Source organism: Aquarana catesbeiana, linkage group LG09 (assembly GCF_042186555.1).
Source record: "Aquarana catesbeiana isolate 2022-GZ linkage group LG09, ASM4218655v1, whole genome shotgun sequence".
NCBI lineage: Eukaryota > Metazoa > Chordata > Amphibia > Anura > Ranidae > Aquarana > Aquarana catesbeiana.
The window spans coordinates 56,983,615-57,001,767 of record NC_133332.1 but is presented as its reverse complement, the minus strand read 5'-3'; the positions used below and the strand labels follow the sequence as shown (position 1 = coordinate 57,001,767).

The window sequence follows — 18,153 nt, the reverse complement described above, 5'->3', positions numbered from 1 at the left end:
TTCTCCCCAGTCCACTGTCTATCCAGGGTCCAAACGGGCTTGATAGATACATTAGGGGGCCTGGAAACATTCTGAGTACGGCAATCAACCCAATACAATAGCATGTATGGTAATCTGAATAGGTAAATTCCTAACAGTAGTTAGTGATGGGTAACAGTAGCCAACTCAGAAGATGTCATTTCTGCTTTTCAAGATACTAGTGGCGTGCTCGACTAGTTTCGTGCATATGACTGTGCTTCTTTTGGAGCTACAGTGCCTTGCAAAAGTATTCACCCCCCTTGTCTTTTTATCTATTTTGTTACATTACAGCCTTTAGTTGTTTTTTAATCTGAATTATATGTGATGGATCAGAACACAATAGTCTAAGTTGGTAAAGTAAAATTAGAAAAATATATACATAAAACTATTTTTCAGAAATAAAAAAATGATAATTGGCATGTGCGTATGTATTCACCCCCTTTGTTATGAAGCCCATAAAAAGCTCTGGTGCAACCAATTACCTTCAGAAGTCACATAATTAGTGAAATGATGTTCACCTGTGTGCAATCTAAGTGTCACATGATCTGTCATTACATATACACACCTTTTTGAAAGGCCCCAGAGGCTGCAACACCTAAGCAAGAGGCACCATTAACCAAACACTGCCACGAAGACCAAGGAACTCTCCAAACAAGTAAGAGACAATGTTCTTGAGAAGTACATGTCAGGGTTAGGTTATAAAAAATATCCAAATCTTTGATGATGCCTAGGAGCACCATCAAATCCATCATAACCAAATGGAAAGAACATGGCACAACAGCAAACCTGCCAAGAGATGGCCGCACACCAAAACTCACGGACTGGGCAAGGGGGGAATTAATCAGAGAGGCAGCACAGAGACCTAAAGTAACCCTGGAGGAGCTGCAGAGTTCCACAGCAGAGACTGGAGTATGTACATAGGACAACAATAAGCTGTACGCTCCATAGAGTTATGCCGCATACACACGAGCAGACTTTCTGGCAGACTTGGTCCGGCGGACCAAACTCCATCGAACAATTCGATCGTGTGTGGGCTTCAGCGGACTTTTTTTTCCCGAAAGTCCGACGGACCTAGAAATAAAACATGTTTTAAATCTTTCTGACGGACTCCAGTCCGGTCGAAAAATCCGCTCATCTGTATGCTAGTCCAACTGAGTGAAACCAACACTAGGGCAGCTATTGGCTACTGGCTATCAACTTCCTTATTTTAGTCCAGTCGTACGTCATCACGTACAAATCTGTCAGACTTTGGTTTGATCGTGTGTAGGCAAGTCCATTCATTAGGAAAGTCCGTCGGATAGACCGTCAGACCAGTCCGGTCAAAAAGTCTGCTCATGTGTACACGGCATTAGGCTTTATGGCAGAGTGGCCAGAAGAAAGCCATTACTTTCAGCAAAAAACAAAATGGCACATTTTGAGTTTGCGAAAAGGCACGTGGGAGACTCCCAAAATGGAAGGTGCTCTGGTCTGATGAGGCTAAAATTGAACTTTTTGGCCATCAAAGAAAACGCTATGTCTGGCGCAAACCCAACACATCACATCACCCAAACAACACCATCCCCACAAGGAAACATGAAAAAAAAAACATCTTCAAAGTTATGGGCATGTTCTGTAATTTAAACTATGCAAATCCTCAAACAATCCATGTTAATTCCAGGTTGTGAGGCAACAAAACATGAAAAATGCCAAGGGGGATGAATACTTTTGCAAGGCATAGATATATACATATAGATATACAGGAATATACACATATATATATATATATATATATATATATATATATATATATATATATATATATATATATATACAGTTGTGCTCATAAATTTACATACCCTAGCAGAATTTATGATTTCTTGGCCATTTTTCAGAGAATATGAATGATAACACAAAAACTTTTCTTTCACTCATGGTTAGTGCTTGGCTGAAGCCATTATTATCAATCAACTGTGTTTACTCTTTTTAAATCATAATCACAACAGACACACCCTAATGACCCTGATCAAAAGTTTACATACCCCCCCCCATTTCTTAATACCGTGTATTGCTCTCTTTAACATCAATGACAGCTTGAAGTCTTTTGTGGTATTTGTGGATGAGGCTCTTTATCTTCTCAGATGGTAAAGCTGCCCATTCCTCTTGGCAAAAAGCCTCCAGTTCCTGTAAATTCTTGGGCTGTCTTGCATGAACTGCAAGTTTGAGATCTCCCCAGAGTGGCTCAGTGATATTGATGTCAGAAAACTGAGATGGCCACTCCAGAACCTTCACTTAATTCTGCTGTAGCCAATGACAGGTCGACTTGGCCTTGTGTTTTGGATCATTGTCTTGTTGGAATGTCCAAGTATGTCCCAAGTATGTCCAAGTATGTTCCTCCGGTATTTTTTGATAACATACTGCATTCATCTTGCCATCAATTTTAATCAAATTTCCTGTGCATTTGTATCTCACACATCCCCAAAACATCAGCGATGCAACTTCGTGTTTCACAGTAGGAATGGTGTATCTTTTATCATAGGCCTTATTGACTACTCTCCAAATGTAGTTTTTATGGTTGTGGCCAAAAAGCTCAATTTTTATCTCATCACTCCAAATGACTTTGTGCCAGAAGGTTTGAAGCTTGTCTCTGTGCTGTTTGGCATATTGCAAGCGGCTTTCTTCTGGCGACTTGACCATGCAGCCCATCTTTCTTTAAGTGCCTCCTTATTGTGCATCTTGAAACAGCCACACCACATGTTTTCAGAGAGTCCCGTAGTTCACCTGAAGTTATTTTTGGGTTTTTCTTTGCATCCTGAACAATTTTCCTGGCAGTTGTGGCTGAAATTTTAGTTGGTCTACTTGACTGTGAGTTAGTTTCAACAAAACTTCTTATTTTCCACTTCTTGATTAGATTTTGAACACTGCTGATCGGCATTCTCAATTCCTTGGATATCTTTTTATATCCCTTTCCTGTTTTATACAGTTCAACTACCTTTTCCCACACATCCTTTGACAATTCTTTTGCTTTCCCCATGACTAGGGATGAGCCAAACACCCCTCGGTTCGGTTCGCATCAGAACATTCGAACGGACCGAAAGTTTGCGCAAACTTTCTAACCCCATTAAAGTCTATGGGACTTGAACGTGAGAAATCAAAAATGCGAATTTTAAAGGCTAATATGCAAGTTATTGTCCTAAAAAGGGTTTGGGGACCCGGGTCCTGCCCCAGGGGACATGTATTAATGCAAAAAAAAGTTTTAAAAATGGCCGTATTTTCGGGAGCAGTGATTTTAATGATGCTTAAAGTGAAAAAATAAGTGTAAAATATTCCTTTAAATATCGTGCCTGGGGGGTGTCTATAGTATGCCTATAAAGTGTTTCCTGTCTTTAGAACAGTTCCTGCTCAAAATGACATTTCTAAAGGAAAAAAAGTCATTTATACTGCTTGCGGCTTTAATCTCATGTCTGGTCCCGGCAATATGGATAAAAATCATTGAGAACCCCCCCCCCCCCGCCCATTGCCAGTCCCTTTGGGTCTTGTATGGATATTAAGGGGAACTCCGCACCCAAATAAAAAAAAGGAAAGGCGTTGGGCCCCCAGGCCCTATATATTCTGAACAGCAGTATACAGGTGGTGCAAACAAGACAGGGACTGTAGGTTTGTTCTTAAGTTGAATCTGTTTGTAATTTTGAACTAGTACATTTTTTACGTGTAGCTCCAGCCAAAAAATCTATTTTTAAGCTTTTTGGAAAACATAGGGAAGGATTACCCTGTAACATTTGTTTTGCTGTCTGTGCACCTGTTCAGAAGATTTCAACTCACTTTCTGTCCCAATGACAATTGGATTTTGAAAATTTGGGCTTTTTAGTGAAACAAGGAACTCTTACAGGAATTTCCCTTCCTAGGGGTAGATTTCCTCTCACTTCCTGTTGTCTCCTTCCGTTTGCAAGTAGGAGTGGTTTGTAAGTTGGATGTTTGAAAGTAGGGGCCTGCCCTATATACTCTGCAGAAATTTGGGCCTTAGGTGTTGGTGTTGCCACAACACTGTAAGCCCTCACAGTTACTCTTGGTGGGCGCAGGAACGGGCCCTGCTGTGAAATATTAGATCAAGAATTGTAATTACATGCCCCTGTTAAACAGGGGCTGAAAAATTGGGCCTAAGGCACTGGTGCTAGTGCCACAACACTGCAACCACTCACAGATACTCTAGTTGGAGTGCAGGAATGAGCCCTGATGCAAAGTATTGCATCAAAAATTGTAATTACACACCCCTGTTAGACAGGGGCTGAAAAATTGGGCCTTAGCCACTGGTGCTGGTGCCACAACACTGCAACCCCTCACAGATATTCTAGTTGGAGCAAAGTATTGCATCAAAAATTGTAAACCCCACCCCTTTACAACAAGGGCAGAAAAATTGGGCCTTAGCCACTGGTGGCAGTGCCCAGAACCAAAAATGTTCTTACAAGCTATCAGCATGAACATTGAGGAGGAAGAGGATAGTCACTCAGCATAACAGGATAGTCACTCAGCATCAGCATAGGCAGTCTTAAAGGGATCTCACATAAAAAAAAAATGATTCGGTTACATCAGCATCAGGTGCTTGGTAGCTGGTGGTCCAAGACTGAATCATTTTTATGAAGGTCAGACGATCGACCTATTCGGTGGACAGGCGCACCTGGTGATCGATTACAAAGCCTCCAGCAGCATTGAATGTGCGTTCCGAAAGAACGCTGGATGCAGGACAGGCCAGTAGCTCAATTGCATACTGTGCAAGCTCTGGCCAGTGATCCATCCTCAAGACCCAGTAACCCAGAGGATTTTCGGTGGGAAAGGTGTCCAAGTCTGATCTTGCCCCTAGGTATTCCTGCACCATGTGAATCAGATGCTGACGATGGTTGCTGGAACCGATCATACCTTGGGGCTGTGGACTAAAAAATTGAACACATCGGTCAGACGGCCATCTTCCCCACCACTCCTTCTGTGAGTGACTGAAGCCTCAGCAACACGTTGTCCAGGAGGACCAGGAAATTTTAACCTCCCAGGCTCTGGAAACATGTTGCACAAACCTTTCTGCAAGGCCTCCGAAGATGTTTCATCCTCTGCTCTCTCTGCGACGGCAAGATAAGGTCCGCAACCTTACCCTTGTAACGTGGATCAAGGAGGGTTGCCAGCCAGTAATGATCCCTCTCCTTGATACCACGAATACGAGGATCCTTCCGTAGGCTTTGCAGGATCAGGGAGGCCATGCAGCGTAGGTTTGCTGAGGCATTCGGTCCAGAGTCCTCTGTGTCACTACATGATCCGCAGCCACCTCCTCCCAGCCACATACAAGTCCATGGGTTTCTTGGGACTGTAAATGATCCCTTGAAGACTGCTGCTGATGCTGAGTGCTAGGCCCCACATCCATGCTGACACAATCCTCCTCCTCCTCTTCCTGTGTGATCGGCGGGCACGCAGGAACTCTGTCTGGATAAAGGGGGCCTTGAGAGGTAAGGAAATTCTGCCTCAAGTGCCCTGTCCATTATTCCACGCAGTGTGTGCTCCAACAGGTGGACAAGAGGGACAGTGTCACTGATACATGCATTGTCACTGCTCACCATCCTCGTGGCCTCCTCAAATGGTGACAGAACAGTGCATGCATCCCTGATCATGGCCCACTGGCATGGGGAAAAAAAAACAAGCTCCCCTGACCCTGTCCTGGTGCCATAGTCTCACTGGTACTCATTGATGGCCCTCTGCTGCATGTGCAGCTGCTGCAGCATGGCCAATGTTGAGTTCCACCTGATGGGCATGTCACAGATGAGGCGGTTCTTGGGCAGGTTAAATTCCTTTTGGAGGTCAGCCAGCCGAGCACTGGCATTATATGGCCAGCAGAAATGCACACAGACTTTCCTGGCCTGCCTCAGGACATCCTGTAAGCCCAGGTACCTGCCCAAGAACCGCTGCACCACCAAGTTAAGGACGTTAGCCAAACAGGGCACATGGGTCAGTTGTCCCTGTCGGAGGGAGGAGAAGAGGTTGGTGCCATTGTCGCAAACCACCATTCCTGGCTTAAGCTGGCATGGCATCAACCACCTCTGAGCCTGCCCCTGCAGAGCTGACAGAATCTTTGCCCCAGTGTGGCTCCTGTCCTCCAAGCACACCAGCTCAAGCACTGAATGGCATCTTTTTGCCTGCGTGCTTGCGTAGCCCCTTGAACGCCTAGGCAGCACCGCTGGTTCCGAGGACAACTCAGCACAGGAAGAGGACATGGAGGAAGAAGAAGAGGAGGGGGTGGAGGAGAGAGGTTTGCATGGGAGCTTTGATGTATTGGAATAGGTACACAAGGAATGGCCTGCAGTGAGATGTAGCTGCACAAAGCTGGGATGTATACTGATTATACTGCAGCTAGCTGAATCACCTGCCTGCCTGTAGTATTATTAGAAAGAGAACACCAGCAATTGTCTGCAGTTAGCTTTAGTTGCACACTGTGCCCAGTATACAGTACACTAATATACTGCAGCTAGCTGAATCAACTGCCTGCCTGAGGTATTATTAGAAAGAGAACACCAGCAATTGTCTGCAGTTAGCTTTAGTTGCACACTGTGCACAGGATACAGTACACTGACTGAAAATACTGCAGCTGCCTGTCTGAGGTATTATTAGAAAGAGAACACCAGCAATTGTCTGCAGTGAGCTTTAGTTGCACACTGTGCACAGGATACAGTACACTGACTGAAAATACTGCAGCTGCCTGCCTGAGGTATTATTAGAAAGAGAACACCAGCAATTGTCTGCAGTTAGCTTTAGTTGCACACTGCACAGGATACAGCACACTGACTGAAAATACTGCAGCTGCCTGCCTGAGGTATTATTAGAAAGAGAACACCAGCAATTGTCTGCAGTTAGCTTTAGTTGCACACTGCACAGGATACAGCACACTGACTGAAAATACTGCAGCTGCCTGCCTGTAACTATATAAGGAAGAGAATAACATCAACGGATCTAGCTAAACTGAATACAGTGTATATATATATATATATATATATATATATATAAATATATATACATACAACACCTGGGATGCATATATATACACAGTACACTGACTGCAGCTAACTGATTCGCTTGCCTGCTCTATCTAACTCAAATGAAATGACACTGTCTCTCTCTTTCTCTATCTCTCTCTCAATGCCGGAACACACTACACAAGGCTGACTTCCAGGCGGCCTTATATAGTGTGGGGCGTGTACTAAATCCCCTGAGGCATAATTGGCCAAAGCCACCCTGCCTTTGGCCAATTATGGCTCTCCGTTCTTACCGTCATTGTGCATGCTTGGCCAATCATCAGCCAGCAATGCAATGCCGCAGTGAATTATGGGCCGTGACGCGCCACTCAAATTTGGCGCGAACGGCCCATAATGTTCGGATTTCGATGAACGGACGAGCGACTGATGTTCAAATTAAACTTACGTTCGACTTGAACTCGAAGCTCATCCCTACCCATAAATCATAATCCAAAAACGTCGGTGCAGCATTGGATGAAAGATGCAAGGGTCTGTCAGGAGTCCATAAACTCATTGACCATCTATACACACACACTAATTACAAGCAAACAGATCACAGGTGAGGGTGGTTACCTTTAATAGCCATTCAAACCCCTTTCTGTCAACTTGTGTGCATGTTATCAGCCCAAAATCACCAGGGTATGTAAATTTTTGATCAGAGTCATTTGGGTAATTTGTGTTTTACTTATGATTCAAAAAGAGTAAACACAGTTGATTGGTAATAAATGGCTTCAGACAAACACTAACCATGAGTGAAAGAAAAGTTTTTGTGTTATCATTCATATTCTCTGAAAAATATGGCCAAGAAATCATAAATTCTGCCAGGGTATGTAAACTTATGAGCATAACGGTATATATATATATATATATATATATATATATATATATATATATATATACATATATATATATATATATATATACATATATATATATCATGGGACAGTTAGTGGTGGACTTATTTATACCACAGTGCCCAAAAGTTACAAAAATCCTAAAAAGATTAAAGGATAAGTTCACCTTTTATCACAAAAAAATTGTAGATGCACATCTTTTTCAGGTAAAAACCACGCATGTATTATTCTTTAAAACAGGAGCCTGTAAGGTACTGCACTCGCAATAAGAAGATCATGGGTACAATGCCTGGATCCTGCAGACTCTCAGCAAGCTGTCTGCCTGTACCTCATATGGCAGGCAGTTACTGAATGGCAGGAAGAATTAATAGTCTACAAGAGTGCCTACCAGCTCCCTTACAGTTCATTGAGAACTACAAGCCGAAGGCCTCGGAGGCCGGCTGTTGATGTAGGTAATTCATTCATAGAACTCTGTGAATGAATAATGCAGCTGTGTGGGCAAAGCCTCACATGGCCACACTGTTTTTAAATTATGACAGCCGATGCGGGGAGAAGATTCCCCCGCCCACTGTCACAGGGAGGGAGGATCGAGGTGGCAAAGGAGGCAGGAGCTAGACCCTAAAAACAGGTGGAACATGTAACATGTTTCAAAAGTGATCTTATCCTTTAATTTAATAACTTATGTTGTGCAATGACCCGTCCCCCCAAAAAATCTATTTATTTAGCTTTGAAATTAAAATTCCATATAAACCTGGGCTTGATTGGAGTATTGGAGTCTTTGCATGCCTCTTCCATCCATGGGTGCCTTGTAAAATTGAAATGCTTTCATATCTTCTTCTCTCCCCAGGGAAGCGAATGTGCTTAGGAGAAGGACTGGCCCGTCAGGAAATTTTTCTCACTCTCACCACACTTCTGCAGAACTTTGATATTACTTCACCAGTGGACCACAAAGAGTTGGACATCACACCACAGATGATTGGGTTTTCCAATTTTCCAAAACCTTTCAAGATAGGCTTTATACCACGCAGAGTCTGAGAGGAATTTGTGTGATAAGAATGTCACCCTGGACATAATAAACTAGAACAATTAAATATTAGAACTTCAAGAACTCACCAACTGGCAAGCTCAGTGTAAGCATGGCTGTGATGATTAAGAGGTCTAATGAACCCCAAACTGTGTGGTCTGAATGGTGAATCATACTGAACACAGTGGCACTCTCTTTTCTCCAAAACTTGCAAGTCATTGACAAAAACAGTCAGATTTAAATCCCATGTCTCTACTAGGCAACTATGTAAGGTGACACCTTTGACAAAAATGCACAGCCAGCCTAAAGTTGAAGTTTAGTATATTTTTTGAGATACAGCACCAAACACGTCATTAGGAACCAGACCTATAAGAAAATCTGTCCTGACACCTACTTAGGCTACCACTGTTTATTATTCAATAATATAACTAATATCCTGAATCTGGCCATTTTAATTTCCTGAATCAAAATGCTATCCATACTCAATAAGTTCTGATGTTATGCAGTTACCTTCATAAAAAGTGGTTACACTGATGTATGGGAAGGTGCCAACCAGTTAGACCCCAAACATGTCTATGCTACAAGGTCCAAACAACACATCAGCCCTAAGGTGAGATGTACAAAATATTCATATCTTATTTGTTCTCTAACAAATCATTATTTTGTTCTGTTCAGTTATACCTTATGTTGGTTGTTGGGTTGTAAAACCTTGTAACATGGAAATAAAGATATATTTAGAAAAATGGCATTACAGTTGTGTCTTCTGGAGCATAATGAAATAATCAGCACACCCCTGAGACCCTTTGATTGGTTGTGGTTATTTTGTAAATGCCCTCATCAGGGACCAGAAATGATGGATGCATTTTACATCAAAACTAAGGATAATGAGATAGTCATGTTTCTGAAAGCTAGTGACTCTGATGCATCAGACTGGACTTACTCTGCAAGCAAATTGGATTCTGCATGGAACCAAATACTCAGGAAAAGTGCACTAAAGTATTTTTCACTTTTTTGTCCTGTTTATTTTACTGTTGCTTATATCTGTAATATCTTTTCTGTAAATATTTGCCATATCTTGATGGATTAGAACAGGTGAGTATAAGGGAGGAGGGTGGCTAGAGGCGCTTTGATTTAAGTCTAACATCTTCATGCCGACAGAACACATATATGCAGCCTCACTAGACTGGGCTTTTTGCTGCGGGACCACATATATGCCTCTGTCTTTGTGCAGGGAGCACGCCATACAGCGCACTCCCAGGACCAGGGACGGCCCGTCTATTAAGGGCGCATGGGCACCGCCTCCCCTATCGGATGCATGAATTCCAATAGGGGGTTTTGAAGCACCTGATTACAGTTAGAGGCTCTAATAGGCTTCAAAATTGGGTGGGCTCAGGGCACAGAAAATGTGAACCCACCCAGGTGTGTTACAATAGCGAATGAATATTCGATACTGAAACACTGATCCTCCTCCCAGCCAATCAGGAAGCGGGTCCCGATTGGCTGAAAGGACAGGCGACCCTTTTGGACGCCTAGGAGGAGGGGAGAAGATGCACTGTGGAAACCAGGAGGAGAGGACACAGGAACTGCTGCCTGATGCCGGCTGCCTATCACCTGCCAACTAGATGGGGTAAATGCCGGACCGACTGGCAGACAGCAAGCGGACGGGGGGGAGGTTGAGGGGCCGTTGGCCGGCGAGGGGGGGTGATTGTTTGTGCCCCCCAAAAAAAAAACAGATATAACTGCCCAGCACAAAGACCAGGGTCTCCCGATTCTGGGTCACCTGATCGCTGTGGTAGCCTCTGATTGGCTACCATAGTGATTAGTCACTGTGAAGCCTGCCCCTCTGTTTCTCTCTCTGTGAATGGAGAGGAAAGATACATTGTATCTTTCTCTCTCCTTCCAGAGAGAAAAAAGTGTGTGTAAAAAATAATAATAATAATAAAAGATAAAATAAAGAAAAAATACATTGATCAAGGTTTGATCTAGGTCAGTACCAAGGTTTGTGTTTGGGTCAAAGGTCAGGGTCAGTATATATATTGGACAGGATTTAAAAAAAAATGTTTTTTGTTAATTAGTATCAGTGTCAGTCAGTTAGTGTCAGAGGACAACAAAGCAACATGTGCACTATTGTTTCTGGCCTGTACACTATATTACCAAAAGTATTGTGACACCTACCTTTACAAACACATGAACTTCAATGGCACCCTTGTCTTAATCCGTAGGGTCCTAGGGTAAGGGACTATATACAAGATTTTAGTAATGACAACAGCATCATTAGCAGTTATCATCATGGATTCATGAAGAATTGTTCTTGCCAAACCATATATATATATATATATATATATATATATATATATATATATATATATATATATATCCTATGAGGAGGTGAGCTGCCATCTAGCTAAAGGAAGGCCCGTAGACGTGGTGTATCTGGATTTTGCAAAAGCATTTGATACAGTTCCCCATAAACGTTTACTGTACAAAGTAAGATCAGCTGGCATTGACCATAGGGTGAGTACATGGACTGAAAACTGGCTACAGGGGCGAGTTCAGAGGGTAGTGATAAATGGCGAGGATTCGGAATGGTCAGGGGTGGAAAGAGGGGTCCCACAGGGTTTTATCCTGGGACCAATCCTATTTAATTTATTCATAAACAACCTGGAGGATGGGATAAACAGCTCAGTCTCTGTACTTGCGACCGATACTAAGCTAAGCAGGGCAATGATTTCTCTGTAGGATGTAGAAACCTTGCAAGAAGATCTGAACAAATTAGTGGGGTGGGCAACTACATGGCAAATGAGGTTTAATGTGGAAAAATGTAAGATAATGCATTTGGGTGGCAAAAATATGAATGCAATCTACTCACTGGGAGGAGAACCTCTGGGTGAATCTAGGATGGAAAAGGACCTGGAGGTCCTAGTAGATGACAGGCTCAGCAATGGCATGCAATGCCGAGCTGCTGCAAGCAAAGCAAACAGAATATTGGCATGCAATAAAAAGGGAATTAACTCCAGAGATAAAATGATAATTCTCCCACTCTACAAGACTCTGGTCAGTCCACACCTGGAGTATGCTGTCCAGTTCTGGGCACCAGTCCTCAGGAAGGATGTGCTGTAACTGGAGAGAGTCTAGAGAAGGGCAACAAAACTAATAAGGGACTGAACAACCTTAGTTATGAGGAAAGGTTACGAGCACCTACTTTTTTCTCCCTGGAGAAGAGATGCTTGAGAGGGGATATCATTTCAATGTACATATACAGTACTGGTGACCCCAAAATAGGAATAAAACTTTTCCGGGTAAGGGAATTTAATAAGACACACGGCCATTCACTAAAATTAGAAGAAAAGCGGTTTAACCTTAAGCTGCCTAGAGGATTCTTTACTGTAAGAGCGGTCAGGATGTGGAATTCTCTTCCACAGGCAGTGGTTTCAGTGGGGAGCATCGATAATTTAAAAAACTATCACTGTAGATAAGCACCTGAACGACCACAACATACAGGGATATACAATGTAATACTGACATAAAATCACACAATTGACTTGATGGACTTGTGTCTTTTTTCAACTTCACCTACAATGTAACTATGTAGCTATGTAACTATGTAGGTTTTAAGGATAAGTGCCTGACCTCACAAATGCGCTTCCAGAAGAATGGTCAAACATTCCCATAGACACACTTCTAAACCTTGTGGACAGCCTTACCAGAAGGGTTGAAGCTGTTATAGCTGCAAAGGGTGGGCCAACTCAGTATAACCCTACGGACTAAGACAGGGATACCATTAAAGTTCATGTGCATGTAAAGGCAGGCGTCCCAATACTTTTGGTAATATAGTGTATGTGGTATCGCTGCAATCATCAGGAGCAGGAGAATTTATTTTGGGTTGCTCTTTGATGGCAGGTTATGGTAGTAAAAAGAAATATACAGCTAAATTTAAAAGAAAATGTTTTCTTTTTTTACTATTTTGGTCACGTTTTTCTTTGATAATTAAAAAAAAAATCGGGAGATATCCATTACTATTTACCACTGTAATAAGTCAATATGTAGCTGTGAAAAGACTCTTCTGCCTTTTCTGGATGTTGGGAGACAAATTTCTTAGTTGTATGACTGAGTCAGCTTGAATCAAACCATGTGATTTATTTCCACACAAAAGTTACAAAAATACTTACAAAAGTTGTACATTCAAATATAAAATAAATGTAGCTTCAAATAAGATCAAAGATATGAGATAAAGTTGTTTGTTTAAAAAAATAAACTGAAGACATGTGCTTAAAATGGCTGTAATTTCCTTTGTCCTGAGAGCAGCTGTAAAAATGTCTGTATAATTCCAAAAGAACAGGCGCGCATCCACTAATTCACACTAATCAAACAGTGAACATAAGTGAAAACAGTGTAACCATAAATTATCTAAATAACCAAATGTTACCATATAGGTATTGTGTAAAAACAAAAAAAATATAATAACAAGAGAAAAGAAAAAACACAGTGAAAAAAACATCCCAGTGAACAGTGATCTTATCATAATACAGTGATCAATTAGCTATACAGCAAATATCCTAATGTGCATTAGAATAAAAAAAACTTGTGTAAAAACAAAAAAAAAATAAACATATCCAAGTGAGTAAAAAAAATGTAAAAATTATTAAAACAAAAGCATGAATAAAAAAACACAACCCAAAACGTCCATGTGAACAGTGAGCAATAATCACGCCATGAGGCTTGTGGTCAATATTGATATAAAACAAAAATCCATATGTGTGATGAACTAAATATAAGCAGACTTCTCAACACTTGGGCGGAACCTCGGATATTCCTCCAGCCAAAAGATATATCAAAAAGTCGCTTACCAGATCAGTTGGACCTCAAATTATAGAGGTCATAAGAGCCTGATACATCAGCCTGCCGGCCACAATCGTTATCACCTGTTCTTTAATCCAGGAGATACGTTCCCATCCAGCCTCAACGACCCAAAGTAGGTACTTTTATCTTATAGACTTGGAATTCAGGATCAAAGAATAAATTACGAGGTTTCCTCACAAAATGATGGTACTGCAAGCTGGCCACTCAGTGGAGGATAAAAAAGAAGGAAGGCTTCATAGTGCAGATAAACATCAAAAGGGTTTATTTCACTACAGAGTCACTGAACCGATCACAGCAAGCATTTACAGAAAACATAAAATTCGTAAGCAATGGGAACAAAAAGAAGCTTGCAGTACCATCGTTTTGTGAGGAAACCTCGTAATTTATTCCTTGATCCTGAATTCCAAGTCTATAGGATAAAAGTACCTACTTTGGGTCGTTCAGGCTGGATGGGAACGTATCTCCCTGATTAAAGAACAGGTGATAACAATCGTGGCTATCACGTACCTGGTAGGAGTCTGGAATGATGAGGTCAGCCTCTCTTGTATCTCCAATCCAAGCCCCACTGGAGGTGGAACAGATGGCGGCTAGGATCAGGAGGAACACGAGTGCCTGTGAATGCTGCGTGCGGAACTTGCAGGAAGTGTTGCAGACTGGGAAGTGCAGGCAAGGTTTCTGGTAAAGAACTGGAACCAGCAAAACTGAGAGGATGGACGGCCAGCACAGGTACTCAGAAACAGCGTGGAGCCAAATAGGAGACAGGAGCAAGGTCATCAGGTAAGCCGGGTTCAGCAACGGGCGGGCAGCGAGGTACCACGGCATTAACAGGAGCAAGGTCAAACAGGAAGCCAGGATCAGGAACCGGTAATCAGAGTCCAGAAACAGGGTCAGGAAAGCTAGGGTTCAGCAACAGGAAATCAAGTAGATAAACAGGGTTTCAGAATCTCAGGATACAGCTGACGATCAAGCAGCACTTGTCAGAAGTCAGAGAAACCCTTAAATAGGCTGTCTGGCACCAATTGTGGCCAGAGGTGTGCTCCTGCACGTGCACGCAGTGCGACGCGCAAGCGCATGCACATGCGCATTGGTGAGCGAGGGAATCTGCCGATGCCCGTGAATGCGTGCATGCGCACGTGTGCGCGCCGGGCGCATTCTAACAGTTCTCTTACAGTGGCCGGCAAGCTGATGCATCAGGCTCTTATGATCTCTATAATTTGAGGTCCAACTGATCTGGTAAGCGACTTTTTGATATATCTTTTGGCTGGAGGAATATTCGAGGTACCGCCCAAGTGTTGTGAAGTCTGCTTATATTTAGTTCATCACACATATGGACTGCTAAGAGTAGGAATGTAATTTGAACAGCATGACTAATTAAAGACAGAGCAAGAAGTGAGTTTGAGAGACAGCTTGGCTCAGAGTAATTATATAAACACCCAGTTTCTGAAACAAGATATCGGTTACTAAGGAATACCTTTATGAAAATATAAACTTAGAATATCAATCAAAATGTCTTGACAGCTTCTTGAAATTGATAACTCAGTTCAAATGTCACCATCTGTAAGTCATTAGCTCAAAAGACCTTACATGTACACAAAATTACAGGGGATTTCATAACTTCAGTTATATACTTATAGGACCGAATTAAAATTTAGATATTAAGAATATAACATTCCCCTCTGAAATATGAATAATAATCATATTTCTTATTTTATATAATTCACACTTCCATTCATATCACAAATACTCTGGCTTTGATCTAATAATTCCAAGTGTTTTGTCATTTGTAACTGAGCTTGCAACTCCAGAATAGGGATGAGCCGAACACCCCCCGATTCGGTTCACACCAGAACCTGCGAACGGACGGAAAGTTTGCGCAAACTTTATAACCCCGTTAAAGTTTATGGGACTCGAACGTTTGAAACCAAAAGTGCTCATTTTAAAGGCTAATATGCAAGTTATTGTCCTAAAAAGGGTTTGGGGACCTGAGTCCTGCCCCAGGAGACATGTATCAATGCAAAAAAAGTTTTAAAAACGGCAGTTTTTTCGGGAGCAGTGATTTTAATGATGCTTAAAGTGAAAAAAATAAAAGTGAAATATTCCTTTCAATAACGTACCTGGGGGGTGTCTATAGTATGCCTGTGAAGTGGCACGTTTCCTGTGATTAGAACTGTCCCTGCACAAAATGACATTTATAAAGGAAAAAAAGTCATTTAAAACTGCTTTAATGTAATGTCTGGTCCCGGCAATATGGATGAAAATCATTGAGAAAAATGGCATGGGTACCCCCCCAGCCCATTACCAGCCCCTTTGGGTCTTGTATGGATATTAAGGGGAACTCCGCACCCGAATTAAAAAAAGGAAAGGCGTGGGGCCCCCAGGCCCTATATACTCTGAACAGCAGTATACAGGCGGTGCAAACAGGATAGGGACTGTAGTTTTGTTGTTAAGTAGAATCTGTTTGTAATTTTGAACTGGTACATTTTTAAAGTGTAGCTCCAGCCAAAAAATCTATTTTTAATCTTTTTGGAAAACATAGGGAAGGGTTATCACCCCTGTAACATTTGTTTTGCTGTCTGTGTACCTCTTCAGAAGATTTCACCTCACTTTCTATCCCAATGACAAATGTTTTTTGAAAATTTGGGGTTTTGAAACAAGGATTGGTGATAAAGCATCAGTGAAGAGGAGACACGTTTTTCCCATATTAACTCTTACAGGAGAGAATTTCCCTTCCTTGGGGTAGATTTCATCTTACTTCCTGTTGTCTCCTTCCATTTGCACGTAGGAGTCATTTGTAAGTTGGATGTTTGAAAGTAGGGGCCTGCCCTATATACTCTGCAAAAATTTGGGCCTTAGGTGTTGGTGTTGCCACAACACTGTAAGCCCTCACAGTTACTCTTGGTGGGCGCTGAAACACCCTGCTGTGAACTATTATATCAAGAATTGTAATTACATGCCATTGTTGAACAGTGGTAGAAAAATTGGGCCTTTGGTGGTGGTGGTGCTGGTGCCACAACACTAAGTCCTCACAGTTACTCTTGGTGGGCGCTGGAACGGGCCCTGCTGCAAAATATTATATCAAGAATTGTAATTACATGCACCTGTTGAACAGAGGCAGAAAAATTGGGCCTTTCATGGTGGTGGTGGTGTTGCCACAACACTGTAAGCCCTCACAGTTACTCTTGGTGGGCGCAGGAAGGGGCCCTGCTATGAAATATTAGATCAAGAATTGTAATTACATGTCCCTGTTGAACAGGGGCAGAAAAATTGGGCCTTAGGCACTGGTGCCACAACACTGCAGCCCCTCACAGATACTCTAGTTGGAGCGCAGGAATGAGCCCTGCTGTAAATGATTGCATCAAAAATTGTAATTACACGCCCCTGTTAAACAGGGGCAGAAAAATTGGGCCTTAGGCACTGGTGCTGGTCCCACAACACTGCAACCCCTCACAGATACCCTAGATTGAGCGCAGGAATGAGCCCTGCTGTAAATTATTGCATCAAAAATTGTAATTACACGCTCCTGTTAAACTGGGGCAGAAAAATTGGACCTTAGGCACTGGTCCCACAACACTGCAACCCCTCACAGATACTCTAGTTGGAGCGCAGGAATGAGCACTGCTGCAAAGTATTGCATCAAAAATTGTAATTACACGCCCCTGTTAAACAGGGGCTGAAAAATTTGGCCTTAGGCACTGGTGCTGTGCCACATCACTGCAACCCCTCACAGATACTGTAGTTAAACGCAGCAACGAACCCTCCTGCAAAATATTGCATCAAAAATTGTAATTAGATGCCCCTGATAGACAGGGGCTGAAAAATTGGGGCTTAGGCACTGGTACTGGTCCCACAACACTGCAACCCCTCACAGATACTCTAGTTGGAGTGCAGGAATGAGCCCTGCTGCAAAGTATTGCGTGAAAAATTGTAACTACACGCCCCTGTTAAACAGGGGCTGAAAAATTGGGCCTTAGCAACTGGTGGCGGCACCCAGAACCAAAAATGTTATTAGAAGCTATCAGCATGATCATTGAGGAAGAAGAGGATAGTCACTGATTCATTTTAATGAAGGTCAGTCGATCGACCGAGTCGGTGGATAGGCGCACCCTGTGATCGGTTACAAAGCCTCCAGCAGCACTGAATGTGCATTCCGAAAGAACGCTGGATGCAGGACGGGCCAGTAGCTCAATTGCATACTGTGCAAGCTCTGGCCAGTGATCCATCCTCAAGACCCAGTAACCCAGAGGATTTTTGGTGGGAAAGGTGTCCAAGTCTGATCTTGCCCCTAGGTATTCCTGCACCATGTAAAAAAGACGCTGGCGATGGTTGCTGGAATCAATCATATCTGAATCATATCTGAACGCATCGGTCAGACAGC

At 42.5% G+C, this 18,153-nt stretch overlaps 1 protein-coding gene across 1 annotated transcript in view; it reads left to right on the top strand.

The window, feature by feature from the left end:
* The window catches only part of LOC141107669 (cytochrome P450 2A13-like), a 90,455-nt gene extending 76,641 nt beyond the window's left edge, over positions 1 to 13,814 (top strand). Inside the window, exon 9 of the mRNA XM_073598567.1 lies at positions 8,742 to 13,814. Within this exon, the coding sequence (XP_073454668.1) occupies positions 8,742 to 8,929 (188 nt within the window). The 3' untranslated portion in view covers positions 8,930 to 13,814. The remainder of the gene's footprint in view (positions 1 to 8,741) is intronic.
* The last annotated feature ends 4,339 nt before the right edge of the window (positions 13,815 to 18,153 follow it).